The sequence below is a fragment of the Geotrypetes seraphini genome, chromosome 4, assembly GCF_902459505.1.
Source record: "Geotrypetes seraphini chromosome 4, aGeoSer1.1, whole genome shotgun sequence".
Taxonomy (NCBI): domain Eukaryota; kingdom Metazoa; phylum Chordata; class Amphibia; order Gymnophiona; family Dermophiidae; genus Geotrypetes; species Geotrypetes seraphini.
In genome coordinates, this window is record NC_047087.1 from 23075047 (window position 1) to 23094085 (window position 19039).

The 19039-nt window shown below is 44.2% G+C and overlaps 1 protein-coding gene across 1 annotated transcript in view; it reads left to right on the plus strand.

Moving 5' to 3' along the window:
• Positions 1-19039, plus strand: part of PKD1L2 (polycystin 1 like 2) — a 144277-nt gene that overhangs the window by 111336 nt on the left and 13902 nt on the right. The window contains exons 28-32 of the mRNA XM_033940260.1: positions 1239-1372; positions 4831-4958; positions 9354-9514; positions 10543-10753; positions 14294-14395. Coding sequence (XP_033796151.1) covers positions 1239-1372; positions 4831-4958; positions 9354-9514; positions 10543-10753; positions 14294-14395 — 736 coding nt within the window. The remainder of the gene's footprint in view (positions 1-1238; positions 1373-4830; positions 4959-9353; positions 9515-10542; positions 10754-14293; positions 14396-19039) is intronic.

Sequence of the window (19039 nt, forward strand, 5' to 3'; positions counted from 1 at the left end):
AGGTACAGGGCACTGCAGTAGAAACATAGAAACATAGAACATGATGGCAGAAAAGGGCCACGGCCCATCTAGTCTGCCCACACTAATGGCCCACCCCCTAACTACCTCCATGAAGAGATCCCACATGCCAATCCCATCTTTTCTTAAAATCTGGCACGCTGCTGGCCTCAATTACCTGTTGTGGAAGATTATTCCAGCGATCAACCACCCTTTCGGTGAAGAAATATTTTCTGGTGTCGCCATGAAATTTCCCACTCCTGATTTTCAACGGATGCCCTCTTATTGACGTGGGTCCTTCAAGGAAAAAGAGATCCTCTTCCACCTCGATACGGCCTGTGACATATTTGAACGTCTCGATCATGTCTCCCCTCTCTCTGCGTTCCTCGAGTACAGCTGCAACTTACCCAGTCGTTCCTCATACGGAAGATCCTTGAGACCTGAGACCATCCTGGTGGCCATTCGCTGATATACCCAATGCTTGAATTATGTCCTTGAAATCAGATAAAGAAATCATAGGTTTCATGTCGATGTAGATGTGTGAAATTCTTGAACAAAACACTTCCACAATGATGAAATGCGCTGTAACAGATGGTATATCAATAGCACTAAAGCACAAGCAAAAAGACCCTTTTTAACGGAGGAAAAAGCCTCAGACAGGGCCCCCCCCCTCCACAATGGTGGAATAGCAATGGTAGAACGTTCACTTCACTGGCTGAAAACCTCCTTCTAATGATCCAAGCAATGTGCTTTATTAAATGTTGCTTTGAAATGTATGTTTTGTAAAATAGATGAAAAATCAACTTATTTTATCTTTCTTTGATCGGTACACCAACAATGGCCAGTGTTTCACAATTTAGCTGCTCTGATTTGGACGCGTCTCTGACATCCACATTGCTTGGATCATTAGAAGGAGGTTTTCAGCCAGTGAAGTAAACGCTCTACCACCGCTATTCCACATTGTGGAGGTGGGGGGGGGGGGGCCTGTCTGAGGCTTTTTCCTCCATTAAAAAGGGTCTTTTTGCTTGTGCTTTAGTGCTATTGATATACCATCTGTTACAGCGCATTTCATCATCGTGGAAGTGTTTTGTTCAACCATTGTGGTTTTCACAATAACCGAGTTTTTTCTGCTATAGATGGGTGAGATTCTTTGCCATAATCATGGTCTGAAGTATCATTTCCTTGTAATCATGTGCTCGTCTTCAGACATGTCTTGTGTGTTTTCTGTTTTCTTATTCCAGAACTCTCCAGTATCTTTATAACAACGTGTGGCTGGACACGTACACCAGGGCTGCCTTTGTGGAGTTTACGGTTTACAATGCCAATGTGAACCTGTTCTGCATTATAAGGCTAACATTCGAGACAAATGCTTTAGGTGAGATCGCACACTGAAACTCCCTAAACCCCTTCCTGTCCTGTTTGCTTGATTAGATTGTAAGCTCTACTGAGCAGGGACTGTTTAATGTACGGTGCTGCGTATGTTTAGTAGCGCTGTAGAAATGATAAGTAGAACAGAATGCTGATTATCCGGATGTCCAATTATCCGGATTGCTTGGGGGGGGGGCTCAGTTTATATTTTAGTTCCCCCCAAGTACCATTCCTCTCACCCTCCCTCTCACTAATGTTCCTTCTGCTGCAGCAGCCGTCAGCCCAGCCCAGCCCCCCTCCCGAACTGGGAGACTTTCCCCCATCCCCCCACTATCAGCACGTCCCCTACAAGAGAGCATTCCTCCTCCCTCCCTGAACAGACACCATCAACCCCCTTCACGGACCCAGAGGAAGGACACCAGGCCTACCTTGTTTCCCTGGTGGTCAAGTGGCGCGCTGGGGCAGGAGCGATTCCCACTTGCTCCTGCCCATGCTCTTTCAGCGGCGAAAATAGCTGTCCAGGCTTCCAGCAGGTCTCTCATGAAGTCTGGGGTCTTTCCTCTGGATCCGGGAGGGGGTTGATGGTGTCTGTTCAGGGAGGGAAGGGGAACACTGCCTTTTCTTAACAGGAACAGTGGGGGAGGCGCTGAAAGTATTTTTTTAACAGTTATTATTAAAAACAAAAAAAATAATTAGTGTCCATCCAGATTTTCGATTTTCCGGATTGCTTTCTGCCGAGGTTAGTCCGGATAATTGGCATTCTACTGTAGTAGTGGGTATTAATGCGCACGATTGGTTTTGAATGCACTAACATGGTTCACGTGGATTATTAGTAGCTAGGTCACTGAACGAACATAAGAACATAAGAATTGCCGCTGCTGGGTCAGACCAGTGGTCCATCCTGCCCGGCAGTCCGCTCACGCGGTGGCCCCCAGGTCAAAGACCAGTGCTCTAAATGAATCCAGCCTCACCTGCGTACGTCCCAGTTTAGCAGGAAATTCAAGTTTTAGTAAGGTTTGTTGTACACGCAATGTCAAATAGTTCAGTGCTTAGAACTTGTCCAGCTTAGTCTTGAAACCTTTTTTAAACCCCGCTAATTAGTCAATTTTGTGACATTTTCCGGCAATAGAAAACATCCATTCATATATTGTTGACAGTCAAGCTGTCTTTATAAATGGCACCCAAGATTGTCAGACTGTGGTTAGGGTTACCAGATGGTCGGGAAAACCTGGACAGGTCTGAGTGCATTCCAAAACCTGGCAGTTTGTCCGGGTTCTGGAAAGCCTTGAGCTGGGGGCCATGTCTGGAGGGCTTTCAAGCATGCATAGCCCTGAGCTCAGGGAAGAGATGAGGTCTGTGTGGGGGTGTGACTGGGCAGGGCTTGGGACAGAATGGGGTGTGACTAGGGGCAGAATGGGGTGGGGCCACATGTTCTTTGTTTTTTTAATGAGGAAATCTGGTAACCCTACTGGAGTGCCCTGAACCAACGTTTGCATTGCCCTAACCGCCCCCACTCCCATGGTCTGGTAGCTCCCCCTTCATCCTATCCCCCAACCCTACTCTCCACCGCTGGTCATAAAGGGTGACAAAATCCAGAATCCCAATCTGACATTTCTCCTTCCCACCCACCCCTCCCTCTCGTCCACAAGAAGTAGAGACGAGAGAGGGAGATGCATCAGACCTCAATATCTCTCCTCGCTTCTCTCTCTCCTTATACACCTCCCAGAGAACTCCGTTCCTCAGATAAGTCGCTCTTAGCGTTACCCTTCTCCTCCACTGCCAATTCCAGACTTCTTTCCTTTCATCTAGTTGCCCCCTATGCCTGGAATAAATTACCCAAGTTTGTCCATCAAGCCCCTTCCCTTGTTTAAAAGCAGACTGAAAACCCACCTTTTTGATCTGGCCTTCAATCCTTAACCCTAGTCCTCTGCCCTCCAACCCAGCCAGAAGATTAACCGTTCCCCTGAACTGTATCCATGACATCCTGTTTATCTGTCTCGCCTGTTTAGATTGTAAGCTCTTTCGAGCAGGGACTTTGTGGCCCTGTATAGCACCGTGTACATCTGGTCGTGCTATAGAAATAATTCATAGTAGTAGTGTGAAGAGTTTCAGTCTTTGGGAAGCAGAGCTGAGACTGTGATGTCATAATGCCTCATTCCACCAATAAGAGCCAACCTCGTCAGTGATGTCACAATGGCTTGATTGTCCAACCCAGCCAGCAGATTAACCGTTCCCCTTAACTGTATCCAAGACATCCTGTTGGTCTGTTTAGATTGTAAGCTCTTTTGAGCAGGGACTGGTTTTTTTTTTTTTTTTTACTCTTTGTGGCAGCGCTATAGAAACAATTAATAGTAATAATAGTAGTTGACTGGGATGTTTGTGGGGGGTTTTTTATCACTGGCTTGAGGTTGAGCCAACCCTAAAAGCACCTTCAGACATCATTGCCCTTCCAGCCTTAACATAACAGTCTTAACCATAACCAACTTAGAAATCAACTCTATCCACTACCCTTTGCAAACCACCCTAAAACTTCTAGGTATGACTATTGACAGAGGCTGCACCATGCAACCACAAATTAACAAAACAATACAGAAATCTTTCGCAGTTATGAGAAACCTTAGACAAGTCCGAAAAGTCTTCGAAAAACCACAATTTCAGCTCCTAGTACAATCTCTAATCCTAAGTATCCTAGACTGTTGCAACATCCTCTACCTCCCCTGCCCTGCAATAATGATTAAACAACTACAGACAATTCAGAATACAGCCCTGAGACTCGTCTATTCATTGAAAAAACACGATCACATCACTGAGGCATTCATCCATTCTCATTGGCTTCCAATCCAGGAAAGAATACAATTTAAATTCTACTGTATACTATTTAAAACTATAAATGGAGACAGCCCAACCTACCTAAACGACCGCCTCATCCAAACCACCTCTACCAGGCATAGAAAAACACACACCCCATTCATTTACCCCCCAATCAAAGAAGTAAAACGGAAAAAACTATACAACAGATTACTACTGGCCACTCAGGCAGCGAAGATAGACAACCAAGTCTCCAACCTATTGACAACAACCCCAGACTACAAGATGTTCAGAAAGGAAATAAAAACTATACTCTTCAAGAAATCCCTTAATAAAGCTTAATACCATGATAAAGCTTAACCCCCCTCTTACCATCCCCTCCCTAACCCCAGATCCTACTTTTCCCTCTCTTGGAAACCTTCTCTGATCGAACGTTGTAACCCTTCTTCCATAACTCTTTTTGTAATCCGCTTTGAACCGAAAGGTAATGGCGGAATAGAAATCTGTAATGTAATGTAATGTAACATCTGAGTGATAATTTTGATAACTTTGTAACAAAGATGACATACATTTAGCAGCAGAATCAGCCTTCAAGGCTTTTCAGATCCTCACAAGCATTTTGAAACTTAACCCTTACACATTCCTCTGTCTTTGCAGGAGCCTTTTTCACTCATTCTGAGCTGCAGAGTGTCCGTCTCTATCCCTACACAGATGGATTGCACATCTTTGTCGTTGCTGCTGAAGTGATTTATTTCCTTTTCATTGCCTACTACATGGTGGCGCAGGTGAGCCGACGCAAAGCCCGGAGAGCAGAAAAAGTCCGCGACCTGTTCCAGCCCCCAAACCTTTTTCAAGCGCATCTGCAGTTCGAAAGATGAGGTGGGCCGCAATTCACCGAGGCTTTTCTCTTATTTTGTGCCTGTGAGAAAAGCCCTGGATGAAGCAGGCTCTGACCTCCCCCCCCCACACACACCTTTTTACTAAACCACGACAGCGGTTTATAGCGCAGGGAGGCGTGCTGAAGTCTGCACGCTGCTCCTGACTCTATGAGCGTCGGGAGCAGCGTGCAGCATTTAGCGCGGCTCCCTGCACTAAAAACCGCTATCGTGGTTTAGTAAAAGGGGTGGGGGGGTCACATGAGCACAGGCTCATGTTTATTTTTGCAAAATATTACACAAATGCATTTTATGCTTTGACTAGGTTTGAAAAGATATGAATAAGAATAATATGAAAACAAAAATAGAATTGGTTATATTGTTTTATGGGGATTTTTTCACCAGACATAAAAAAAATTAACAAAATATTGTTTTTCTTGTTGGTTGTCGTTTTTTTTAGGGCTCCTTTTACGAAGGTGCGCTAGCACGCTAGCTGAAAACCTACCGCCTGCTCAAAAGGAGGCGGTAGCAGCTAGCGCGCTCGGCAATTTAGCGTGCGCTATTCCGCGTGTTAAGGCCCTAACTTGCCTTCGTAAAAGGAGCCCTTAGTTCAATAAATTTTTTTATTATATAATATATTATAGATACAATCAAATCATAACAGATTACTTTATACATAGGAAACAACAATCGTCCTATACAATAACAGTTATATACACTTCCCCCTCCCCATTCGCGGTTCCCGCACTCGCAGTTTCATATAATCGCAATTTTTTCTGGGAAGGGGGAAAATAAAAAAAACAGTCTTAATGTAAAAAAAATCCATCTTTTTTTCCTCCCTGCCGCCTTCCCGGCCTTACCTGGTGGTCTAAAGGGCTTTCGGGGCAGGAGTGATCTTCCTACGCTCCTGCCCCGTGCAGATCGCCCATGAGGAAATGGCTGCTGGGAGTTCCTGTAGTCTCTCGAGTCTAAATCGGGAACTCCCTACAGCCATTTCCTGATGGCGATCTGCACGGGGCAGGAGCGTAGGAAGATCGCTCCTGCCCTGAAAGCCCTTTAGACCACCAGGTAAGGCCAGGAAGGCGGCAGGGAGGTGGGGGTGGGTCAGAGCTGGATAATGGCGTTTTTTTGGCATTCGCGGTCCGGCTCTGCCCGTATCCCCCGTGAATGACGAGGGAGAAGTGTAATACATCAGAAAAATATATATATATTAATTAACACAATTAAAACAAAGCACAGATATAGGTAGAGCAGCATGAGTAGCATTTATTACAATTAGAATATAAGAACATAAGAATTGCCACTACTGGGGCAGCAGTCCACTCACTAAACAATGGTCACCATTAAGATTATCGTGGTGGGGAAGATTAGACACAATTAAAATGATGATTGCACCAAAAATTAATTATATACTGAGTATGCTACCAATTTATTTTAATTTAAATTTTTATCGTAAGGTGGAAAGGTTACATGTGTCTTTTCTCTGGAACAATAAGCCTGCATGCATTGCTCTTAAAAAACTTAAGGCGAAAAAGAAGGGGGGGGGGAGGCGGGGTTAACTTTCCTGGCTTTACGGAATACCATTCTGTATTTATTATTAAGCTGGTCTCTAGATGTTTTTCCAGAAACAAATATCTCATTAAACCTTGTTTGTTGTTTTAATGTGAACTGAAGTATTTTCAGCACACGCAGTTTGCAAAATTTATGAGCTCACATGTTCTAAAACAGAAAACATTGTAAAAATACAGTGAATGAGACAAACAATTCAAGTAAGGGTTGGTTATCATTAGGCAGATGCGATGGATAACAAGCTAGCGGACAATTAAAAATTTGTTATTTAACTGTTAGAGCCCATTACTGAAGCCAAAAGGGTAACTGAGTTTGTTAGAATGAATCCCAAGGTTACAATTATTTTAATGAATTGTCAAGTTATGGTAAGGGCAGTTCTCTTCCTGGACTTGTGCACTTACGAGTACCTTTACCATTTTGTTCTATTTCTATCTTTTAAATTTATCCAGAATTCTTTTTTCAACAGTTCCTCCTCTATATCTCTTCTCTTCTATCTTTCAAAGCACACAGTTCTGTTAGATTGTTTATTTTCTCATTTTTTCTCTTTCCTTACTTTGCACTTCATTACTACTCTCTAGGTACTTTAGTTAGATTGTGAGCCTTCGGGACAGTTAGGGAACTTCTAAGTACAGTGGTGCCTCGCATAACGGACGCCTCGCACAGCGAACGCTGCGCATAACGAACTTTTTGTCTTGCTCCCTATAACGAACTTCGTTTCACACAACGAAGTCGCCCGAGGGGCCCCGGGGGGGGGGGGCGGAACTACTTTCGCCGCTTCCTAATGTGAGCCGGGAACAGCAGCACCCTCCTGTCTGAATGCAGTGTTCCATCATCTCCCTCCACCTTACCTTAGATGCCGAGTTTTCCGGCTTTCTTTTTCGGCCAGCCACACACTTTCAAAGAGCAGCACATGCGCGCATGCTCTGTTGTTCAATCTTCTCCTCTGACGCAACCGGAAACCGGAAGTTGCAGGAGAGGAGAACATTGATCAACTCCAGCAGCTGCGCGTGCACAGCTTTTTGAAAGCGTGCGGCTGGGTGAAAAAGAAAGCTGGCAAACTCTGCATATAAGGTGAGGTGGAGGGAGGGAAATGTAGGGCTGCAGAACGAATTATTTTGTTTTACATGTATTCTTATGGGAAAACGCGTTTCACACAACGAACGTTTCACATAACAAACTTGCTCCTGGAACGGATTAAGTTCGTTGTGTGAGGCACCACTGTACCTTTCTTACTTATAATTTTAATGTATATTTTCTGAAAACCGCTTAGAACCTAACGGATGTAGCGGTATATAAGAAATAAATTACATTACATTACATTCTGTGGACATAAGTGCACTGTAAAATACCTCTTATACACACATGCGCACTACAAGCAGTTCCACAAGATAACATGCATGTACTATAGCGTGTAGCAGCAAGCATGGGACAGAGCATGGACATGCCTCCAAAATATGCTTGCAACTTCTGGAATACTATAGGGTCAATTTTCAGGGTAAAGGAGATGAGCTGTGGCATGGTAGGGGGGGGGGCAGACCACCCTGGGCAGACCACCCTGGGCACCCCCCCCCCCCGCATACCTCTTTAAATGTTTGCCAGACTGAGCAGCATTTTCTACTTGCTGCTCACGCGGGCGTCGGCTCCCTTCTGTTGATATTCAGTTGTGTTGAATATCAACACTAATTTTAAAAACCCGGGGACAGATCAGGGCGGGACCCGCGTGACCTGTTTTTCCAGAAGGCCCTGAAGGCCTTGACTGCACGCCACTGCCTGAGAGAGTCACTTTGTCACTGTGTGCATGGTCCTCTTTATCTAGCAGCACCACTCGGCTCAAGCGGAAGCTCACAGCGTTTTTCCGTTCCGCACTTGGAACCAAGTTGAGCGGCAGGCTCCTAAGAGGACACCAAGAGTATTCCTTTTTTGGTTTTATTTCCTGTATCTTAGCGCCATCCACTGGGCTACATTTATATACCCCTGAGGAAGGCTTTTTTAGCCGAAACACAGACTGTGTCGGGGGTCCATCACATAACATAGTAACATAGTAGATGATGGCAGATAAAGACCCGAATGGTCCATCCAGTCTGCCCAACCTGATTCAATTTTTTTAAAAAATTTTTTTTCTTCATAGCTATTTCTGGGCAAGAATCCAAAGCTCTACCCGGTACTGTAACTCTTTTGTTAGGCCTGCATATTTATGTGAATATGTTGTATATGTATCAGTTCTTTATATGTTGTTGTTTTTTTTAGTTCAATCATCTTTATTGAAGAGTTTTGTAAAATATACAACAATTGGGTAACAATGACCTCTAAGCTGAGTAATTAACAGCAGTATTAATGCATTTTAACCATCATTACCACAAAAGGAAATCTAGGGTAGGAAACTTCCTATCCAAACAATAACCGGTGAAAAAGGGGGAAAAATATATATATATATATATATATATATATATGTTTTTAATAAATTGATTGTCCTTGAAGTTGGTTGACTATGTCCCTTCCCCACTCCTTTTGGTTTTACATTTTAACACGTGGGGTTGTGCTTCCTCTGTGTTGTGAGATCCATTAATTAAAGGAACAGCTCTGTATCCATTTCTTATTGTAGATTTTCATATTCATACCCTGTTAACACTGATGGCAAAAAGAAACTTCAAGCCCACTATAATCCCCTCTCTACTTAACCACCCATAAGTGACCTGCTGTTGAGAATAATAATACTTCAATGTTGTGTATTCACAGGGTAAAGAAATGAAAAAACTAAAATGGAGCTATTTCCGCAATAAGTGGAATTTGCTAGAGTTGGCAATTATATTAATCAGCTGGAGTGCTCTTTCAGTCTTTGTGAAGAGGACGATTCTGGGAACGAGAGACATCACTTACTACCAGATGCACAAGGATGAGTAAATTCTTTTCTTTGGATTTCCCACAGCTTACTTATGTCTTTGTATATTTCTGTTACAATAAAAATCGGTTTGCAAAAAGGCCAAAATAGGGCTCCTGGGTTAATAAGCGAGAGGCGGAGTTCAGAAGTCAATCAGACATCTCTCATCTGCCACAGGTTTGGAGCTGCTCAAAGTTCATCCAACTGATTTGGTATTTTCTTATCTTTGCTCCAGAGTTATCAAATACAGTGGTACCTCGGTTTGCGAGTGTTTTGCAAGACGAGCAAAACATTTGCAAAATCGGTGCCTCGGAAACTGAGCATGGCTCGATTTATGAGCGCCCCCCCCCCCCCGCAATCAGGCACCCTCCCCCGCCCACAATCCGGCACCCCCCCGACGAAATTGGGCACCCCCCCTGCCATGATCCGGCACCCCCCCCCCCGACGCTTCTTACCCTCATCTGGGCACCAGCACAAGCACCAGCACGTTCAGTATGTGAACTCGCAGGCCTTGAGCATGCTCAGATGCTCAAGGCCTAGCAGAAGAGGAGGCCGATTTTCGGGCACCAGCACCAAGCACAGGACATGCCGGTGCCAGTGCCCAGATGAGGGCAAGAAGCGTCGGGGGGGTGCAGGATCGTGGTGGGGGTGCCCAATCGCGTGGGGGGTGCCGGATCGTGGTGGGGGGTGCCGAATCGCGCGGGGGGGATGTGCCGGATCGCAGGGGGGGCCTTCGGGGGGAGCAATGCCGGTTCTCGTGGGGGGAGGGAACGCATCAAAGTGAGTTTCCATTATTTCCTATGGGGAAACTCGCTTTGATAAACGAGCATTTTGGATTACGAGCATGCTCCTGGAACGGATTATGCTTGTAATCCAAGGTACCACTGTACATCATTTTATACACTGCTATAACATCAAGTTTTCAAGTTTTATTTAAAATTTAGGTGCTGTTTATAGAGTAATTCATTTTCCGAAAGCATTCTCTTCCGTGCCATAGAAATGTATCTTTTTTATGTGATTGAAGTTTGAAGCCTTTTTCTCTTCAAGATACGTGAACTTCAATGAAACAGCGGCTGCTGATGCCGTTCTGGGCTACCTGATCGCTTTCTTGGTTCTTCTGTCCACCGTCAAGCTGTGGCACCTCCTGAGACTGAATCCGAAGCTAAACATGATCACCTCCACTCTGAGAAGAGCCTGGGGAGACATCTCTGGATTTATCACCGTTATATTAATCATGTTCCTGGCTTACTCTGTGGCCGTGAGTATCTTCGCAGTCCATCATTGGGGTGTTTGGAGCTAGTAGTTAGCTCGTAAGGATGGGCAGTCAGAAAAGTTTCATTTCATCTTATTTCATATTACTGCTCATGCATTTCTCTGTATGTGATAAAAGAGAAGGACCTTGAGGTGATTGTGTCTGAGGATCTAAAGGCATCTAAACAGTGTGGTAAGGCGGTGGCTGTACCTGGAAGGATGCTAGGCTGTATAGAAAGAGGAATAACCAGCAGAAGACGGGAGGTGTTGATGCCCCTGTATAGGTCGTTGGTGAGGCCGCACTTGGAGTATTGTGTTCAGTTGTGGAGGGCAAATCTGGAGAAGACTTGAAGTGGTAAGCAAAAACCAAAAAAAAGACCCCAAAATCTCCACAGAGAAGAAAATCCAGAAGAAACCAAAAGTAACTCTGTGGAATGATGAAGTTCCTCAATGGACTTTATTTGAAAATGTCAAAGTTCCAAAGGTACACTAAAATCATCCACGTATAATAAAATCATCCACATAAAAGTAAAATGATCCACATAAAAACCTTAAAGGACCTAGTCCGCTAGGGATGCAGGCCCCAACACGGTCCGCGTTTCGACAAAAAGTCTTCTTCAGAGGTCCCTGGGGGTCCTATAATGATGAATACGTGGGAAAGCTAATATGTGGTGAGCCGGAAGTGAGACACTGCTTACATTTGCAATGGATAGTGGTCCAAAGGAAGGTGACGAAAATGGTAAGGGATTTGAACCAAAAGAAGTATGAGAAGAGATTGGAAGACCTAAATATGTATACTCTGGAGGAGAGGAGGGACAGGGGAGATATGATACAGATGTTTAAATACTTGAAAAGTATTAATATAGAACCAAATGGTTTCCAGAGCAGAGAAAATGGTAAAACTAGAGGGCATAATTTGACGTTGCAGAGAGGAAGACTCAGGAACAACGTTAGGAAATTGTTTTTCACAGAGAGGGTGGAAGATGCCTGGAATGCCCTCCTGAGGGAAGTGGTGGAGGGAATTCAAAAAAGCATGGGATAAACATAGAGGATCTCTAATTAGAAAACAAAGAATGTAAATTAAAGAACTAAAGCTGGTACTGGACAGACTTGTACGGTCTGTGTCCTATATGTGGTGATTTGGTGTTGGATTGGGCTGGGAAGGGCATCGATGGGAACTCCACTAACTTGGAAAATGAGGATGTTACTGGCCAGACTTTATGGTAGATATCCTGCAAACAGGATGGTTGGATAGGCTGGAGTGAGCTCAGATGGCAACTTCAGCATTTGGAAACTAAGACAATACTAGGTGGACTTTACAGTCTAAGACCCAGAAATACCAAAGAAGAGCCAAGTTAATTTAATCATGAATTTTTAATGGATATAACCAATGGGCAGACTGGCTGGACCGTTCAGGTCTTTATCGGCCGTCATTTACTATTTTACTATGTTACCTGGCAGAAACCCAAAGAGTAGCAACATTCCAGAGCTGAGATTGTGATGTCATAATGCCTCATTCCATCAATACCAAAGAGCCAACCTCAGCAGTGATGTCACAATGGCTTGATTAGGTGGCAACTTCAGCATTTGGAACCTAGGACACTACCAGGTGGACTTTACAGTCTATGATCCTGAAGTATTTGTAATGGCTATAAATAATGGGCAGACTGGATGGACCATTCAGGTCTTTATCTACCGTCATTTACTATGTTACTATGTTACTATATTTTGAAAGAGGGTACACTATACATACATGCACAATTGTTTATGCATGCAGAAACAGTAAAGCATTAATTTATGTGTTCTTTTCTGCTCGTTTTTGTTGTTGATTATGGGATATGTTGTTGACATTTCCCATATTGTTGCAAATGAATATCCATCCCTAGTAGCTCATGCCTTTCTTAATAGTGGTTCAAGGACACGTACATTTAGGTATTCTAGGTCAAGATTTTTCAGTGCAAGGCCTAGGGGCCAATGGCAGCCCCTAGAGACCTCTGGGAAAGCCTCCATCATCATTGTGGGTTTCTTCTCTACTCTCTGTCTTTCTACCCAAGCTCAGAACAGAAAGGGGGAAGTGAATGGGGGAAAGAGCCACATGCTTGAAGGACAAGGCATTTCTTAACAGAAGAAGAGATGGTATTTGGAAATGCCCAGTTCCTTCAGGATACACCTAATGCAAAGTTGAAAGGTGGGCTGATGGGGTAGATGTCATTGACATCAGTAGCATAGCTAAGGAGGTTGGCACCCAGGGAAGTAGCACCTGGCATCGCTGCACTGTGCCACACCATGCCATGTGCATCCCCCTGCCCCTAACCACTTGAGTGCCTCCCCCGCCCTGCAGGAGCAGCATTTTCCACCTGGTGCTCACGCTAGCCTCGGCTCCCTTCTGAGTCACGTACTAGTCCCGTGACCAGGAAGTGACTCCAGAAGGGAACCGAAGCCGGCACAAGCAGCAGGTGGAAGAAGCTCACACTGGCAAACATTTCAAGAGGTGCATGGGAGGGGGCAGAGAGGAGAGGTGCCAGTGCCAACACAGGCACCCCTGCAAGACAGCACCTGGGGTGGTCCACACCCGCCCTTACTACGCCAGTGATTGACATACATTGGTCAGCGGTGTTGCATCTCTTCTTCAGTTCATTTGGACCCAAAGTGGCCCCAACTTAAAAATTAGTTAAGACCACTGCTCTAAGTATGTCCCCAGAGGGTTTACAATCTAAGAAGTTTCTGTTCATATTGGAGGTCTTCTTTCTCCCCTCACAACAGGATGGTTGGATAGGCTGGAGTTGAGCTTGGACGCCAACTTCAGCATTTGGAACCTAGGACAATATAGGTGGACTTTACAGTCTATGAACCTGAAGTATCAAAGACGAGACAAATTAATCTAATCATGTATTTTATAATGGGTATAACTAATGGGCAGACTGGATGGACCATTCAGGTCTTTATCTGCCGTCATATACTATGTTACTATGTTACCCGGCACAAACCCAAAGAGTAGCAACATTCCAGAGCTGAGATTGTGATGTCATGATGCCTCATTCCACCAATGCCTAAGAGCCAGCCTCAGCAGTGATGTCACAATGGCTTGATTATATGGCAACTTCAGCAGTTGGAACCTAGGACAATACCAGGTAGATTTTAGTCTATGGCCCAGAAATATCAAAGAAGAGACAAGTTAATTTAATCATGCATTTTTAATTAGAATAACTAATGGGCAGACTGGATGGACCGTTCAGGTCTTATTTGACATCATTCACTATGTTACTATATTAGAGCAGATTCCACTAATACCCCCTGCGCCATTGAACAAGCCACTTAACACTCATTACCTCAAGAACAAATGTAGACTATGGGGCAAGGAAATACCTACAGTGTCTGAATTTATCTTGTCTTGAACGAGCACTGGAAAGGCTTGAGCTACATACTAAACAAAGAAATTACCGCCCTGCATCTCTAGCTAGTTTGGCAAGAGTGAGAAAACAAGTTCCTTCTTGAAAAGACTTTCACAGAATCCTCATAAGTTCTCTTTTTTTTTTCACCTTCACAGACAAACCTGATATTCGGCTGGAAGCTTTATTCTTATAAAACTCTCTTTGACTCAGCTGAGACAATGGTCAGCCTCCAGCTAGGAATCTTCAACTACGAGGAGGTACTCTTATCGTTACAAGAATCAGGCTGCGCAATTGGCGTGTTGCAAGAGCGCCAGATGCAAGGCCTTTGTAAGGGGGACCGGGACAATTCATTGCAGCCAGTTCAGTACGGCCCTTTCACCATGTTCATTTCATCGCAGGCTAGCGCTTACCATGCCAAAGCTGCCGTTCTATCGGGCAAATATCATGGTGAAAAAGGGGGCATATCAAAGAAGGCTTGCCTCCCCCCACTGGTGCCGATTGGACAGGTGAAAGAAGGCTTCCAGGGTAGGCCCCATTATCCCCCCACTGGTGCTTCAATAAAGTTATCTGAAGGCTCCCACTGCGGTTGAAAGTGCCCCTATGGCAGTGGTCTCAAACTCAAACCCTTTGCAGGGCCACATTTTGGATTTGTAGGTCCTTGGAGGGCCTCAGAAAAAAATAGTTAATGTCTTATTAAAGAAATGACAATTTTGCATGAGGTAAAACTCTTTATAGTTCATAAATCTTTCCTTTTGGCTAAGTCTTAATAATAATATTGTAATTTATAGCTAAAGAGACATAAGATCAAGAAACTGTTTTATTTTACTTTTGTGATTATGATAAACATACCGAGGGCCTCAAAACAGTACCTGGTGGGCCGCAAGTTTGAGACCACTGATCTATAGCCTACCACAGATGCTTCAATAAAGTTCTCTGACACAGCATGGGGACAGAATCTGTCAGACTCCTCAGATCTTCAGGTGAGCTGGGTGGGGAGCAATCTAGCCTGATGGGGCTGACTCATGGGGGCCAACTCAGTGTGATGGTTATCTGAGACAGCATCTGTTATACTCCTCGGGTCCTCAGGTGAGCTGGGTGGGAGCTGATTCTGTGATGGGGCTGTCTCGGGATGAAGACAGCACGAGGACAGCATCTGCATGATGGGGCCAGCTTGAAACCGCATCTGTCAGACTCCTCGCGAGCCACCCATTCAGGGGAGTTGGGTGGGGGCTGACTCAGCATGCTGAAACAGCCCGCTTTTAAAAGGCCACCATGAAACAGCTGCGATTAAATGTCCCACACTAAACCAGCCACGATGAACTTGCCACTATGAAACGGAGCCCCAACCTTGACTCAAGCTGAAGAAGCCATAGCGTGCTGGTAGGCTTTGGGGATCCCCTTTCAAATTTCAGCTCTAGGCTTCAGTGTGTTTAACACTGGCTTTGACTATGCTGCCCTTATGAGTTAGTCTTTGAGTCTGTGAATATGGGAGCCCGAAAGGAAAGAGGAAGGTTCCAGAAGCAAGCCTGCCTGAGACACCTTTTGGTCATTAACTGCTCTACCCAAGTGCATTGTGCTTACTGTCAGGAAATCCTTAAAACTAAATGACTTCATGATGTCATAAACTCTTGAAGAGCTGATGACATCATTACTTCTTTTGTGTAACAGACGTTAGAGAAACAAATTTCTTTTAAGTGGCTTCCTCTCAGACAGACGCCAATATTTAAAGAGGAACCAATCGAGAGGACGACCAAATTTCAGTTTTGGTTTCAACACCAAAATCAGTCCAAAATCCAGGTTCGGGTTTCAGCCAAAAAATGGAAGTGCCCTCTCTCCTCCCGATCATTCTTCACCACCCCATCCTGCCTGACCACCCATAGGCCCTCCCTGAAGAATCCTTGGTGGTCTAGTGGTTTCTTCAGGAGCCAGAACAAGCTCTACTCATTCCTGTTGTGTCACTGCTCTGTAGCAATGGCTGCTGAGACTGCCGCAGACGGTCTCAGTAACCATTTTGAAATTGGAACCAGAACAGGCAGGGGTGCCACTGAAAATAACCTGTTAGTGCCGAACTGAAAACTGATTATTGTGGAAGAATTCCTGAGGCGGAGTCAGCATGGGGCCAATCAGCACTTCACCGGCTAGGTGAGCCACATTAATAGGACTGCATAAAAGTCCGTTCTATCTTTGGCCCTCTTTTACTATGGCGATTAGCGCAGGCTGACCCAGTAACTGCACTGAAGCCCTTTAAATCCCTATAGGCTTGGTGTGTGGTTGCTGGATAGCACTCACTAACGCCGCTTAGTGAAAGGGGGCCTTTATGCAGTAACCTAGAACTGGTTAAGTGCTGAATATTGCACTTAACTGTAGCCAGTTCCAGAAACCCAGAAATTAATTTAATATCAGTATTTAGATCCCACTTAATCGCTAATTTTAAAGCGGGTTACAACAAGAAATACAGTCAAGTACTAATAAAATCAATGATGAAAATAATAATTTCTTCAAATATTTCTGAAACAACCATATTTTTACAGCTTTCCTCTACAGCCTATAATGTGAAATATTTCTTCTATTAGATGGCATACTATTCCAAAGTTCCATAACTTTCCCAAACAGTATTGTAATTTCATATTAACCCTTTCAGGACCATAAGGATTGTAGGCCAATTTTTGTGGTTTTGACGACATTTTTATGGTAAAAAGGGCTTGCAGATGCCAAAAAATTGATTTTTTTTGTGAAATATCATTATTTTTATTTAAAAAAAATCACACTTCTGGCTTATGGACAGTGTGGCAAGTGAATCTTCTCGTCAATCTAGCAACGACGCTAATGAATGAATGTCGGAACCAGTTTGTTTACATAAAGGCAGTATCATATGGAATCCGTACATATCAAATTTAGAACTGTAGACTATCCCAATCAAAATTTATAGGATTTTAAAGTTATGGGACAAATATGTCCCTTGGTCCTGAAAGGGTTAATTGACCAACAGAGAGTGTGAGATGGTGGAAACAATTCCTGTGAAAATAGGACTCAATCTGTATAAAATTTTTAAAAATGGCCCTGCACGGAATTTCTGGGCTTAACATCAGCAGAATGCTGATCATTGCCACCTGAATATTAGGCCCGACATTTTTAATATTGTTACTTATATCCAGCATAAAAACATAAGAACAGCCATACTGGGTCAGACAAGTGGTCCATCCAGCCCAGTATCCTGTTTCCACAGTTTCCAATCCAGATCATAAGTACCTGGCAAAAACCCACATAGTAGCAATATTCACTGCTACCAATCCCAGGGCAAGCATCGGTTTCCCCCTGCCTGTCTCAATAGCAAACTGTGGATTCTTCCTCCAGGAACTTGTCCAAATCTTATTTAAACCCATCTACATTCACCGCTGCTACCACATCCTCCAGCAACGAGTTCCAGAGCTTAGCAATTTTTTGAGTGAAAAAATATTTCCTTCTATTAGTTTTAAAAGTATTTCCCTGTGACTTCATTGAGTGTCCCCTAGTCTTAGTAATTTTGGACAGAGTAAAAAAAATCGATTCGTGCAGTTTCTGTTTTTTAACAATCTAGGAGAAAGTGACAAGCAAGGCAATTCTATAACTTACCCCCCCCCTTTTTTTTTTTTTCAAAACCACAATAACGGTTTATAGCACAGACTGGCACACTGAATAGGAACTTTATGAGTGCCAGGAGCAGTGTAGAGCATTCAGCGTGCCGGCCTGCGCTAAAAAACGCCATTGCGGTTTTGTAAAAAGGGGAGTTAGTGCAGAGCTGCTAAATTCCAGTCCTTGAGGATCTGGGATCCGTGCCCTTTATTGAATCCGGGGGATTGTGCTTTTGGATGCATTAGTAGCTTTAAGTGGCGCATTAATACATGCAAAGTGTGCATGATTTAGGGTTATTAGATTTACTCTTTAAAAAAAAAAAAAAAGAGGACTCCTGGCCCCGCCCCGTTATGCCACCAGCCTCGCCCCGTTGTGGCCTCAGTCCCGTCCCACATAAACCTCTTGTCTCCTTCCCCGAGCTCGGAGCCACGTCTGGAGGCCCTCTGCGCATGCGCGAACATTGATGCAATGACATCACATGTGCATGCACGTGATGTCATCACGTCAACATCTGCGCACGCGTAGAGGCCCTCCAGGCTCGGCCCCGACTTCGGGGCCTTCCCAAACCCAGACAAACTGCCTGGTTTTTTTATGTCCGGGTTTTTCCGGACATCTGGTAACCCTGGCATTGACTGCAGGCACCCAGGAATAGAACTGCCTAGAAGGCAGTTTTAAAAGTCTCATTTAAAAGTCTTTAAAAGTCTCATTTCACTAAACCAATAAATTGTCTTGTGTGATGTCAAGCTTGCTAATGAAGGGGAAGGTTCCTTTTCTGCCTTACTCTGAGGAAAGCTCACTCCTCTCTGCCCAGGCACTTGAGAAAATGAATAAGCTGAACAGGAATAAATTTTTAAAAAAAGGGCAATACAAAGAAAGTTCTGGAAATGTGTAATTAGGCAGTTTAAAATTGCACCATTTCCAGTGACTGAAAACATACACAGACCTTTGGACAGATACCATTATTGTTAATCGGAATATGCTTTATCAACTGGGCATATGTATGTCCATCATAAACCTCAGGAGATGTAGCTACGGAAACACATGATTTTATTGCCTTAGTCAGGAAGAAGCAGGGGAAAAGGAGGAGTGGTGGGAGAAGGGGCACTGAGTGCCAGCCAAGGTTTTCTTTAGCTAAGGTTTGTGCATCTAGCACCGTTCCGATTCCACCACCGTCCGCCTCAAGGCCTCTTCCTCCACTTTTAACTAACTGAGTCAAACAGAGTGCCAATCATAATTAGATTGTAAGCTCTTTCGAGCAGGGACTGTCCCTTGTGTGTTTAATGTACAGC